The sequence below is a fragment of the Crocodylus siamensis genome, chromosome 8, assembly GCF_052110815.1.
Source record: "Crocodylus siamensis isolate JL-2025a chromosome 8, ASM5211081v1, whole genome shotgun sequence".
Taxonomy (NCBI): Eukaryota; Metazoa; Chordata; order Crocodylia; family Crocodylidae; genus Crocodylus; species Crocodylus siamensis.
In genome coordinates, this window is record NC_143402.1 from 2,847,284 (window position 1) to 2,860,576 (window position 13,293).

General features: G+C 48.6%; 1 protein-coding gene across 2 annotated transcripts in view; it reads right to left on the bottom strand.

Annotated features, from left to right (window-relative positions):
• Positions 1–13,293, bottom strand: part of GPC3 (glypican 3) — a 211,293-nt gene that overhangs the window by 44,939 nt on the left and 153,061 nt on the right. For both annotated transcript variants that reach the window (XM_090061611.1, XM_090061610.1), the window contains exon 6: positions 12,399–12,519. In XM_090061611.1, the coding sequence (XP_089917737.1) occupies positions 12,399–12,519 (121 nt within the window). The remainder of the gene's footprint in view (positions 1–12,398; positions 12,520–13,293) is intronic.

Consider the following 13,293-nt stretch of genomic DNA (forward strand, 5'->3'; position numbering starts at 1 on the left):
AGCACATTCCCCTTAGAGCAAGGGTGCCTTTTTCTTGATACCAATACAGAGAAGCTTGTCTTAAATCAGCACTGCAAGGGGGGGCAGACGCAGTTGCTTGATGGACGTGGTTCTTGATCATGGACCCACAGGTACTTGATCATCCAGCATCACACAAACCTTCTTCTACTCTGCAAGACTAAAAGGCATTTCCCCCAAATTATTCAGGCTGGTGGCAGAGCGCCTTTTGCTGCTCCGTGCATTGCCCTGAGCTCAAAGTAATGGTCAGTGGCTCTTCACCTGGCAGCAGGGCACGCCGTTGCTGTTGTTCTTTGTGCTACACAAGTTTCTTTCCTTCTGGACAGGACAGCACTCAGCTAAGCTAACAGGATATCTGGCGTTTGTTTTAAGTTGCCAAAGTGCATCAGCCACGTGTTTTACTGCAAAGCAAATGAATCGCTTTTACAAAGTCTTTTTTTCCTCCAAAAAACTTATTTCCACTGGATTGTTTCAAGCACACGTGCTGCAGGACACAGCTGACTGACCCTGCCCTCTCTGTGTGAGCAGCACTCAGAAGCCCCAGCCGATATCAGGACTGAAACTAGGAGAAACCGGGTGCTTGGCCACCTGGGCGACGGCGATAATCGCCTGCTGGGATTCACCATCCAGCGCAAGGTGGCAAAGGCATGCAGCAAGGCAGCGGCCCTAGATTTTAGGAGGGCAGACTTCAACGAGCTAAGGAGGATAGTTGGAGAAGCACTGAGGTCCCGGGGGGGAGGGGAGCCGGGTGTCCAAGGAGAGTGGTCGCTCCTTAAGGAGACGATCCTCCAAGCCCAAAGGAAGGCAATCCCAACGAGGATCAAAGGGAGCAGGAGAGCACACAAGCCTCCGTGGCTCACCAAAAGCATCCGGGAATGTCTCCTTGCTAAAAAGGAGGCGCACACCCAATGGAAAGAAGGGGTCATCACCAGGGAGGACTATTCTGCAGTTGCTTGGGGATGTAGGGGGGCAGTCAGGAAGGCCAAGGCAGAGATGGAACTGGGACTGGATTCCCAGATTAAGGACAATAAGAAGTCCTTTTTTAAATACGTAGGGGTAAAAAGAAGGTCCCGGATAATGTGGGGCCCTTGCAGGACGCCATGGGAAACTCGGTCGTCGCACCAGACGGCAAAGCTAACATGTTTAACCATTTCTTTGCCTCCGTCTTCCTAGGTAGGGACCAGAACAGCCACCTTCCTGCTGGGCCCCCCTCGGGCCCCGGGGGAGGCACCCCTGGGCTACGGGTTAGCGAGGATTTAGTTAGGGAGCTTCTGGAGGCGTTGGACGTATTTAAGTCAGCAGGCCCGGATGATCTCCACCCTAGAGTACTAAAGGAACTGGCCGAGGTCATTGCAAGTCCCCTGGCACGGCTGTACGAGCACTCGTGGTGCTCTGGTGAGGTACTGGAGGACTGGAAGAGGGCCAACATGGTCCCCATCTTCAAAAAAGGCAGGAAGGAGGACCTGGGAAACTATAGGCCGGTTAGTCTTACCTCGATCCTAGGCAAGCTGTTCGAGAAAATTATGCTGGCACACATCCAGGAGGGGCCAGCAGGAGACTGCATGCTTAGGGGCAACCAACATGGGTTCATCAGTGGCAGGTCCTGTCAGACCAACCTGGTGGCTTTTTACGATCAGATCACCAGATCATTACCTGCAGGGGTAGCAGTGGACATAGTCTTCCTGGACTTCCGGAAGGCTTTCGACACTGTGTCTCACCCCGTTCTCATTAAGAAACTGGGGGACTGTGGTGTCGGCCCCCACACAGTCAAATGGGTCGCCAGCTGGCTGGAGGGCTGCCCCCAGAGGGTGGTAGTGGACGGGTCCTTCTCAACCTGGAGGGACGTGGGCAGTGGGGTCCCCCAGGGCTTGGTCCTCGGGCCCGCACTGTTCAACATCTTCATCAGCGACTTGGATGAGGGGGTAAAAAGCACCTGTTCAAATTTGCTGATGACACTAAGATGTGGGGGGACGTGGGCACACTGGAAGGATGCAACAGGCTACAATCAGACCTAGACAGGTTACAGGGGTGGGTGGATGAGAATAGGATGGGTTTCAACACAGACAAGTGCAAGGTGCTGCACCTGGGGAGGAACAACCGGCACCATACCTACAGGCTGGGGAACTCCCCTCTTGTCAGCACGGAGGCGGAAAGGGATCTGGGGGTCATCACTGACTCCAAGATGAACATGGGCTGGCAGTGTGGGGAGGCAGTCAAGAAGGCCAACCGTACCCTGTCATGCATCCACAGATGCATCTCGAGCAGGTCCAGGGAGGCGATCCTCCCCCTCCATGCGGCACTGGTCAGGCCGCAGCTGGAGTACTGCATCCAGTTCTGGGCGCCGCACTTCAAGAGGGATGTCGACAGCATGGAGAGGGTCCAGAGGAGGCCGCTCGCATGATCGGGGACAGCAGGGCAGGCCCTATGAGGAGAGGCGACGGGACCTGAACCTGTTCAGCCTCCACAAGAGAAGGCTGAGGGGGATCTAGTGGCCTGTTACAAACTAGTCAGGGGGGACCAGCAGGCATTGAGGGAGTCACTGTTCCCCCGAGCACTGCCAGGAGTGACCAGGAATACCGGTCACGAGCTGGCAGAGGGGAGATTTAGGTTGGACATCAGGAGGCGCGACTTCACGGTCAGGGCGGCTGGGGTCTGGGACCAACTTCCAAGAGAAGTGGTGCTGGCTCCTGCCCTGGGGGTGTTTAAGAAAAGGTTAGATGAACATCTTGCTGGGGTCATTTGACCCCAGTACTCTTTCCTGCCATGGCAGGGGGTCGGACTAGATGATCTGCTCAGGTCCCTTCCGACCCTAGAAACTATGAAACTATGAAAAAGAGCAAATTTTCCCCTCCCTTTTCTCCTGCTATCGCGGAGGTATGAAGCCATGCAAAGTGGAGACTGCACCAAGGCGAAATGGCTCAACTAAGTCACAGGTTAACTCAACACGCCAGACGTGACAGCACAGAGTGAAAACGGGCTACGAAGAAGTTGAGAACAAAACATCCATTCGTCTCCATGAATTTTGCCCCTTGCTATGTATCCTGTCAGTATTATTCACAAGAAAACAGCAGAGCACATAAATCAAAAGCCACAATCTTTACAAATGCCCAGGCGGGGTAGCAGGAATTTGCGTATTGAGCGATAAGACCAGACAGCGGCTCATAGATCTGGAAGTTGATATCTGATGCCCTATGAAAGAAGAGTATTCGTTTATCATCATCCTAGAACATCACACTTCATACTGTACAAAAAAAACCAAAAAAAAAGAAAAAAAGAAAAAGGTTCCTACATGCCAAAAAGCTAACAATTTAACACAAGAAACAATAGGTGAAGAGAGACTGGTAGGAAGGAACAAGGAAATGATAAGCCATTAATAATAATAATAATAATAATAGAAGAACTCCCGAAATGGGGGAAGGAGTTCGGCTATTTATAAGGATCTATTTTTTTGTACAACAAACAGATCCCTACAGGGATCACCAAAAAATGATGGGATGATACTGGTCATCCTGGCAGGCAGCAATCTGAGTGCATTAGGAGCCTAACCAATGTCAGGTTTTCTTCCTGGAGCCATTGGCACAAAAAGAGTTTGAAGGAGGGAGTGTAACTATATAAATCTCTGAAACACATAAATACTAAATACACCACCTGGTTTTACTATATCCTATAACAGAGAGCCAGCCTGCCTTCGCTGGTTCCTTCCAAGCCACGCGACTTTGCTGATCAGTGACGCTGTGAAAAAGAAATTACGAGACTCATGGTTAGAAGAAAGCTCATCGTCACCCAACTCAACCACCATGGATCTGGTTCAAGTTGGATACTAGATGGTGGCCAGACCATCGCTGCTGAATACAGGGATTCACAGGCAGGAAGGTTTGATTAGCAAGAAGGAAAGGCTGCGGGGGAGAAGGAGAAACGGGATTGGGGAACGCGCAAAAAAAGGATGTTTCCTTTTCATCTTTATAACTGTTGTTTTACATGATCGTTGACATCCAAGAGCCCATTTCCCATTGCGCTCCCACCTCTGGCTAAAGCCCAGTGCTAAGGACAGAAATTTGGTAGCTGCAGCGAAAGCGGCTACTTTCCTTCCCTGTTGAAGAACCACTGCTGCACGTCCGATCTGGAGCGCCAACGTTGGATTTCATCGGCACGCAGGTATTGTACGAGCCCTCCACCTGGGAGGAAACTGCATCCTTGCAGGACTGTGCTTGAGAAGCGATGGCAGCCTGAGGCTTGACTTTTACCACCGCTTTCATACCGTTCCCTATACTTAAAATGGGAAATGCTTCAAATTCCACAGTAAATTTAACTGCCTCGAGCAGTAAGCATGTAGCATTTAATAGTGCCCACTCTATGATCCTCGATGTGTAATGGAAGGCCGTAAGAACAACAATCACGAAACCTTAAGTCACTCAATCAGAGCCCAAGCAATTCCTTAGCCAGTAATAGTCTAATAAAGCAGCTCAATTAATCTCAAGGCTGCTAAAAAAGAAAACCCACTCCGTGCAACCTATTCTTATAGCGTTCTCACCATAAACCTGACAAAGAGGGGCTGTTTGCAGATAGAGCCCTGATATATGACAAGCGCCAGCATAAGGAAATGTTGCATCGCCTTGAAAATGTCAAAGAAGAAGAAGAATATTTTTGGAATGAAAAAAAAAACAAGATATGTTTGAACCTAATTATGTTTTAGTTAGAACATGTCACACTTCCACTGATTTAACTGGCCTAGCAGAAGTCTAGTAATTGCCGCTTCCATATGGAGTTGGAGCCGGTGAGAGAGTATTTACAATGGTATGTTAACAAGAACCAATGAATGACTCTGAGTCACAAAAGGACAATGTAGTTAGTCTTTAAATACCAGCCATAGACTTGGTGGAGCTATAGATTATTCTGTGTAGTTGGGGGGGAGGAGGAAAAAAGGAATTAGCCCAATACATTCCAAAAGACATTTATCATTAAAATAAAAATCTTCTGTTATTTTATTGAATAGCCTCAGAAAAAAAATTAACTGCAAAATCTGGTTGCATTCAGCAGCATGTGGTTTTAATACTTTAATTGTAACAAACTGTTTAATAAAGCTGCGCAAAAAGGCATGCCCAAGCGATTATTTTGCTCATTAAACTTCTTTTGAGGATTTGAGAAGTGAGTTGGCAAATATGCAGATATCCGGGTACTGCTGCTCCAAAAGAAGAGGCGATTTAAAAGCAAAGAATTGGCCAAAAGCAAGACCTTGCGTTATACGCTGTTCGATACCACCCGTTCACCGATCGACTATGCGCGTCACTTTATTTGAAACCAGGCATTTTACACATTGTTCTAATTACTGTGCTGTCTCATTTGCTTACTGAATTAAAATGCGATGGAAACAGTAGGCCCGGCAAAGCCATACGGGCCATATCGGGAGGCTAATTCCATTGAGTCTGTCGGTGCTGTGCATTTTCCACAGTGGAAAATCTACTTTGGCAGACTTGTGAACTCCACAGAGCATCTCAAAACATGCTTTAAAAGCTTCGCCCAGCAGATCATCCCCTGCCCTTGCCCTTGCCCTTGCCCTTGCCCTGTACAGCGGTGTCACAACAGCTGTGTTGCCCCCTGGTAAACGTGCCTTGGGCATGCGCCTCGCAACCCAGCGCACAAAGAATTCCCAGCACTCCCATAGCCGGCGGCAGGGATGCTGCGATGTCCTTCAATGAAGGGTGACGGGTACAGTCGAAAATGCAATCGTGTTATCCCTAACAGCCAATGCCAAGATCTACTCCTCCCCATCCCTTTTCATACAATCGTAGAAAATTCAGGTTGGAAGGGAGCTCAGGAGGTCACATCCAGTTCACCGCCCTGCTCCAAGCAGGACCAGCCCCAACTACATCATCCCAGCAAGGCTTTTTCTACCCGGGTCTTCAAAGCCTCCAAGGACGGAGCTGCCACCACCTCTCTGGGTAACCTGTTCCAGTGCTTCACCACCCTCCTCGTGAGACAGTTTCGCCTAATAATCCAACCTAAACATCCCTTGCTGCATCTTTTTGCATAGCAGTCTCCAGTATAAGAAGGGTAGCAAACCCAACATCTTTTAGACACCATATTTGCTGCTTTCCTATGCAGCGGGCATGGGCTTCGCAACAATCTTAATTATCACATAGTCATAGGGGTGGAAGGGATCTCGGGGGTCACGTGCCTCAAGCTCTTTCAGGAACCAATACGGTCAAGCTTTTGCTACGATGAGTTTGTAGGAAAACGAGCCAACCTAGACTGGTAGGTCCCTTGGGATTCAATATTTTGATCTGAGGCCTGCAGGACACTTCAAGCACAGAGGTATCACGTAGTTCCCAGGCATATCTTGGTTACATTTGCTCAATAAAGCTGTGGCCTTTTGGCCTCTTTCCAAATTAACTTGTGTGTGACCTCCCCGGTGCCCTCTCTCAGTGACAAGGCCGCAGAGAAGCATTTGATTAAAACTCAGAAGGAAATGCAGAATGCGCTAGTTGATCAAACTGTCTTTCATTGCAACTGTTTAAACTTTGGGGCATGTTTTACACGCTTTCCGCTATTGTTTTGTGGCTGCTCTTTCACCTCTGCCTGGTTTTCCCTTTGCCCCAGAACGAGGAGTTTTACTGCCTCTGCAATGTCAACATTTTAACTCTGATCGTACCACAAAAACCACAAACGTGTCCCTCGTGGAGAGCTGCAATGTGCCCCCTCACCGCTGCAGGATTGGGGCCACTCAGCAGTGACATGAAGGAAAGCAGTGAGAATTTACTCAGCAAAGCAAAGGACAATACTCCAAAGCGCTGTATACTCCCTTTATATTCCAAGAAATAAATCAAAGTTAGTTTCTCAGGGCTGGAGAAAACATATTGCCTGGATTCTGATTCCCAGAGGGGGGTTTTTTCAAGAGCTTATATGGTAGTTAGATTTTTGGCTAGAGAATATGCAATATGATAAAAACACAGTCCCTAAACGCTATAATAAATTATGGATCGTTTGATGTGCAAACCAAAGAGCTGTCAAGCCACAGTATATCTGAAATATTCTAAACAGGCTCTGAACTCCAGCATGCAATCTGTTTCCAGGCCTTCCAGTCTTGTAGCAGCACATCTCACACACTTTGTGCTCCTTGGAGGGGGTTTCTTTTACTTCTGAGCATGCACTGTTTCATAATGGCATTCTCCTTCCTAGGACAGTCCCAGCAGCAATGCCACATTTTTCCAGACCTCATCATGGGCTGGGGGCAGGCTTGAGCCTAGGTACAGGAGACGTGACTCGCTTTCTCTGCCCTGCCACAGACTTCTTGTGAGACGCTGAGCCAGTCACTGTGTGCTTACCTGTTGCAGGGTGTGCCGGCAAACCATGCCCACCTTCCCACACTGGCTCCTGTGCACGACTGGCATTCACAGCCCCAAATCTACACCACGCTTGGGGACTGAAAGCTGTTCCTTTGTGCACAGGCAACTGCTCCTATTTGGTTCATACCCAAGAACAGGACAGAACAGCAGAAGTCTGGCACCAGAAGCATCAGTTGATAATGCACAGACCTGGTTGGAGGGTTTGGCGGGGAGGGGCACTCGACAGAAGCCAAGTAGCTGGGCTCTGGCTCCCCTCAGCCATCAGGAGACATGAGGCTTGATGGAAATAGGAAGAAAAAGATCTGGAAGGCTCCTGAGGGTAAGTCCCCCTTCCTGACCAGGAGCTAGAAGCTGCCAAGACCATTTGGCTCTGGGGAAGCTGCTCCTTGCTAGGGACAAGGGGTGCTTGTACACACCACGGCGACTATGGGAATGGTTCTTGTGTTCAAACCTTTAACCCTACTCTCACAGGGAATGAACATCCCTCTCCCTTTTCCTACGTTCCCAGAAGTCCACGCACCTCACAGCACCCGGGGTAGTTGAGGGGTTTGACACAAGAGACCTGGTCAAAGCAAGAAGCAGCAACTTGCCACCAGAGAAACACGCAGCAGGTGCTGTCCTGCTGCCAGCTGTACCGAATCTCCCTGCGGGAAGGAAGCCAAGCTGCACGGAGGACAAATCTAAGCAGAAGCTTCAAACTTATTATTCTGTGACAAGCAAAGCTGTCAGGACAAGTAACCTGCACTGCCGCTGAATACACTCTGCAGTTTCAACCATCAGTCCAGCTGCTTCAAATACAGACGAGCAAAAACCCATCTGGTTAGACAGCGACCTCACCCACTCTGAGAAACCAAATTGTGGATCAGTTCAAACTTATTTCCCCGAAAGTGACCCCTGGCCGCCCAGCTGAGATAGCAATACTAATATTTATGGAAGAGCTATACATGCCGCTGGGTGTGGAGCAAAAATAACTCCAAATCACAACTGATAGAAATGCAACAGGATCCAAAAATTCCCAGTTCCAGCCTGATGATAATAAAGCAGCTCGCCCACAGAGCGACAAAAAATAGAGCCACCCACAAATCACACAGAGAAAGGGAAACAAAGATGGTCCGGGGCTTCCAACTGATTATCAGGAATCTTGGAGCGTGACTCATTCCAAAAAAGATCCGACTGAGATGTCAAACTCTCTCAAAATGTTATACATCTTATGTTTTAAAAGGTTGTTAAACTGGGCTAATAAAACTCAGGCAGACCTCTTTATTTTGCTTTTGCATAATATCCACTTGATCAATCCCTTCCAGCCTTTGGACATGCTATTCTAGTGTAAGAACAAAGATGAGAACAATTTGTTAAGAAATTGCTTCTCAAATAAAAGCAAAATGCACACAGAGGAGAATATTGCACATGCGTGTTGCAGGACACAAATGCATTTATTCGCACCCAGACTGTGAAGGTCATGAGTGGCCGGACAACACAATTTATTCGCCAAATTTAAGCACGCTCCAAAGACGTTTGAAGTCTTGTCACTCTTTGAAAAGACTATTCTTCTTGAGGAACATGCAAAGCAGAATATAAATACAGGCTAAAGCTTTGTAAAATTACACCTCTTAATATCCATGAATAAGAAAACAGCCTGGAGCCCAACTAAAACAGTAAGTATGGGTACAGGTACATGGGAAGCCGGGCTGCAGCTATCCAAGCTAGCTTGGGCAACGGCAGCAACATAGCTGTGTTGGCACAGAACGCTGCACAGGCCCATACACTGCTTCTCCCGGTGCAGTGTAGACCTATCCTGGGTACCTACATGTCTAGGATCAGGACTGGACTGCCTCCAAATAAAACAACGGACTAGGAAGCATTTGCAATGTGCTGTGCCCATCTACTGGATACCGTGGGAAATGCAAATTGAAATCTGAGCAGATAGGATGCAGACACAGGACGGTTTCTACGACCCCGATTTCACTCTGCAGTAACTTCTCCCAAGCTGGCTGCCCAAAGTAGGTGTTGCTATTCCAGCATCCGGTTAGTAGAAGCCCATTTGCACTGAGCAAGCACCAAGCCCAGCGACATGGATAAGGGCAGCAGACATCAGCATAACTTCCTCCGGTGCGTATTTACTTCTCACTTTCTCTGAAGTAGCTAGACACTCGTTTCCTGCAAGGCAAATGCTATGTGCTGTACATCCACTCCACTTTTCCTGTGGAGTTAATTGAGAGGGCCTTGTAGTAGACAGACCAAGTCTTTGCATCTAGCTGAAAAGCAGCTCCAGTGCACCCTGAGAATCTGAAGGCAGCTCCTTAAAAACAATGCTCTCCACCAGAGCAGAGCAAATGAGCGGTTTCTCCTCACCTCTCCTTCAACCTGCGAGTCCACGGTGCTTTCTAGATCTGAAGAGGAATATAACTAGAAATTCAGGCCTTCTCACACCTCCTCCATTGGGGAATTCTCCAGATACGGGAGAGAGACCAGGAAACCCACTGGGACCAAGGATGGTCCTGCCTCAGGCAGGGGGCTGGACTAAAAGACCCCTGGAGGCCCCTGCCTAGGGACTGTGGTGAGATTCAACCCCCCCAAACCCCAAGTTTCAGTAACACCCAAATTGGCTTTTTCACTGGATCTGAACCTTTCACCTTAAAGGGGGCTGGACTTGATGATCTCCCGAGGTCCGGTCCCTTCCAGCCCTGATGTCTATGAAATCTATGTCTATGAAATCTATGGACTCTGACACTAAGACGAGGGACAGACAATACACATTAACCAGTTTAAGTGGTCAGAAACCGGTTTAAACCTGTAACAGAACGGATGTTTAGGGTGCATAAACCAGTTTGAAAATGGCCGAAACTGGTTTGAGCTCTACCTGGTTGAATGTAGTATCCAACTGAACTGATTTGGCTCAAACTGGTTTATGCAACATCTGTCCCAGACCCAAGAGCTGGGTTCCTAATGAGTCGCTTCTTGAGGATTACCTTTCGCTTCCCAAACATGACATTCACCATTTGTATTTTGTGGTCAGACCTGACCTTTCCCTCCACAAAACAACCTTCAGGGGAGCATTTGGCATCTCTGTATGCTCAGATTTTCCTAAGCATCAAGAAAATCCCTTTGTGTTTTCCAGCTCTGAAAGCAAACAGAAGCAGTGCGGGAGGGTCAGCAGCAATGGCCATTTTCCACTCCTGAGTTTTGCTAGACCAGGGGTGACGGGCAAAGCGCACAGGTTTATACAGCTGAATGCAGCCATGCCATGTTTACCCACCGTCTCCAACTCCACGAGCAGACTCGACCGTTCAGGAGCAGACCGATAACTTGACCCAGCCCAGCAGCCAGCGTTTCACAACTGCTTTGTGTCAGCAGTTTCAAGTATGCTAATAACCACGTTTGGTTCAGCGTACCTCTCCCTCTTGCTGTGCACGGCAAAACATTATCATCTCCTGCAGGTTGAAACCTGCCCTCTTCCCAGTTCAACAGGGAGCTGATTATACTTTATTTCCCTTTTAATAATCATGCACTGCTGGCCATTTGCATCGCTTTACGATTGTGGAGCAACACTGAGGGCCTGCTCCCTTGATGCTAAGCGCGGCTGCTGTGTATCGTCTTCGTATGAGTGCAAAGCAGCCAGCTGCTCCACCCGGCTGAGGGGTAATGAGGCATGCCTGTGTCTGAGGTCAGCAGGATTAAACTGGGAAATGCTATGAAAACAGTGCCGTGGCATGCACTGGAGCGAGAAAGCTGAGGTTAGCATCAGGAAAGAGCATGCCTACTTGCCTGGCAGCCTGATAAGCCATGTTTGTTTTAACCTGAAGAGGTCTTTTATTACCTGATGGGTGTAAAACCCCTCCCCCTCCTGTGGGCAAGAGTCCAAGCCAGCTCTCCCCGCCGCAGACCTTGTCCTGCAGCTGCTGTCTCCAAGGGCATGTTATTGCTTGACTTTCCCAAAGCTGCACATCCCCAGCAACCATGAAGGCCTGTGCCCCCAACCTGGCCAACAAGTCACATCTGACAAGCAGCTGCATCTAGGTCCAACGTAGCAAAGCAGGGATGAGAGCAGAGTCCCTCAGGCTTGGGATAAGGGGAGAGGCTGACACTAGACTACATGGAGAAACATAATGGGGAATGATCATATAATGCCAGCAGCCCGCACTTCGAATGAAGGTAAAACCTGCCCCAAAACTGGGTAAGGGCCCTGCAATGATCAGTGTACGACACGAAGCTCAGGATTTGGTCATTATTGCATTGGCCCTTATCCTGGGGCTCATGCAGACTTTCATAAAAAGGGCAAAAGGTCTGGAGCGGGACTCCACGCACATGAGCCGCTCCATGTGTCTGCTCCTGTTCCACAGGAATGGGAAACTATCCTCAGGCAGCTTCCCCCTAAATGCAGCAAGGGCAACCTACTCTACTCTGGTTCATCTTCTGCAGGGCAGGAGAACACACACAACCACAAATACAGAACCGGGGATGTGTAAGAAGGCCCCTGCCCCACTTATATAACTTAGTTAAGGTTGTCCTTAGTTTTCTATTCGCCCACCAGTCCTATTCAAGACCCAGCTGAGGTGCTTGGCATCGCAGCTTCCTGCAGGAGCAGATCCCACAGGCTGGCTTCAGTCTCTGGAGGGTAACGGGTGCTCTTCCGAGCCTCGTTACATAATACAGGACCAGCCTGTCACTGGCCCTTAACAGTGGTGCTTGCTCGAGGGAACTGGGACCAGTGGTGCAGCCACAGTGGATCCTCCGGGGTTTTCTCAGCTCTGCATTTTCCACCCAGGGAACCCAGACCTGCTGCCACAGACCACAATCCCGTGCTAGCTGCTCCTTTCTGCCAAACGGAGCAGCCCCACAGCAACAGAGCTGGGCACAGATCCCAGCCTCGCCATTGATCTTGGCGCGATCTCTCCTGTAAATAGCTGGGCCCCGTGATGAGCCAAGCTCCGAGCAGGGCCAGTGGCCCATCACACCCACTTGGATCACATTCACCCAAAGGAGCAAAGGAATGGGAGAAGTAGGACGGACAGGGAAATTCTTCAACCCCGCACCCACCTGGTTGATGTGCTTCAGCTTGTCGATAATCTGGCTAATCACCGGCTCTGGACCCTTCATTTTCATCTCGTGGTTGCCAGCCTGGGCCTTTGCTCCACTGCGCGTGACTGGGTGACTGTACCTGCCAAAGCGAACACAAGAGAAGATGGGGCATCTGATCCACAAGGAGATCACTTGCGTGCAACAGGCCCCAAAGACATCCTAGCAACGACAGAGGCCCATTTAGCAGCTGGAGATGCTCAAACTGTTCATGGCAATACAGAAAGGGCGGCCACATTCAGTAAATATTTCCATTCTTTCTCTGCAAAGGAACTGGACCACATACCCACATCACATGAGGACGAAGACGTACTTTCCAGGCCATTAGTAACCAAGAAGGATGTTAAGCAACATTTATTAATAACATCTGCTACTGAAAACTTTTTAAACAAACAGTCACAGATAAAACAACACCAACATAAAAAAGATGACTGAAGATATCTGGCCTGCTGACATTCATCTGCTAGAAATCTTGGCAGCTGCAGGAAAAGACTGGAAGACTGCTAACTGTGGGCCCATATTCAAGAAGAACAAACAGGGAGACCTGGAGGACTAAAGACTTGTTAGCATCAAAACCATCCTTTGCAAAAGAATGGATACGCTGATGCAGGCTTTTATTAATAAAGCATTAAGGGCCATGAATAAAATAAATGTAGTATTATGAATATGATGAATGCAACATGGTTTATAGAAAATAGGTGTTGCCAAATAAACCTGATTTCACTTTTTTTGTTGAGCTTGCATGTTGGGTTGGTAGATGTGCTATGCTTTGGACTTTTATAAGGGACTACTAGACTTAGTACTGCACAGCATTTTGATTTAAAAATGATTAACTATACAGTTCAACAGATTACAA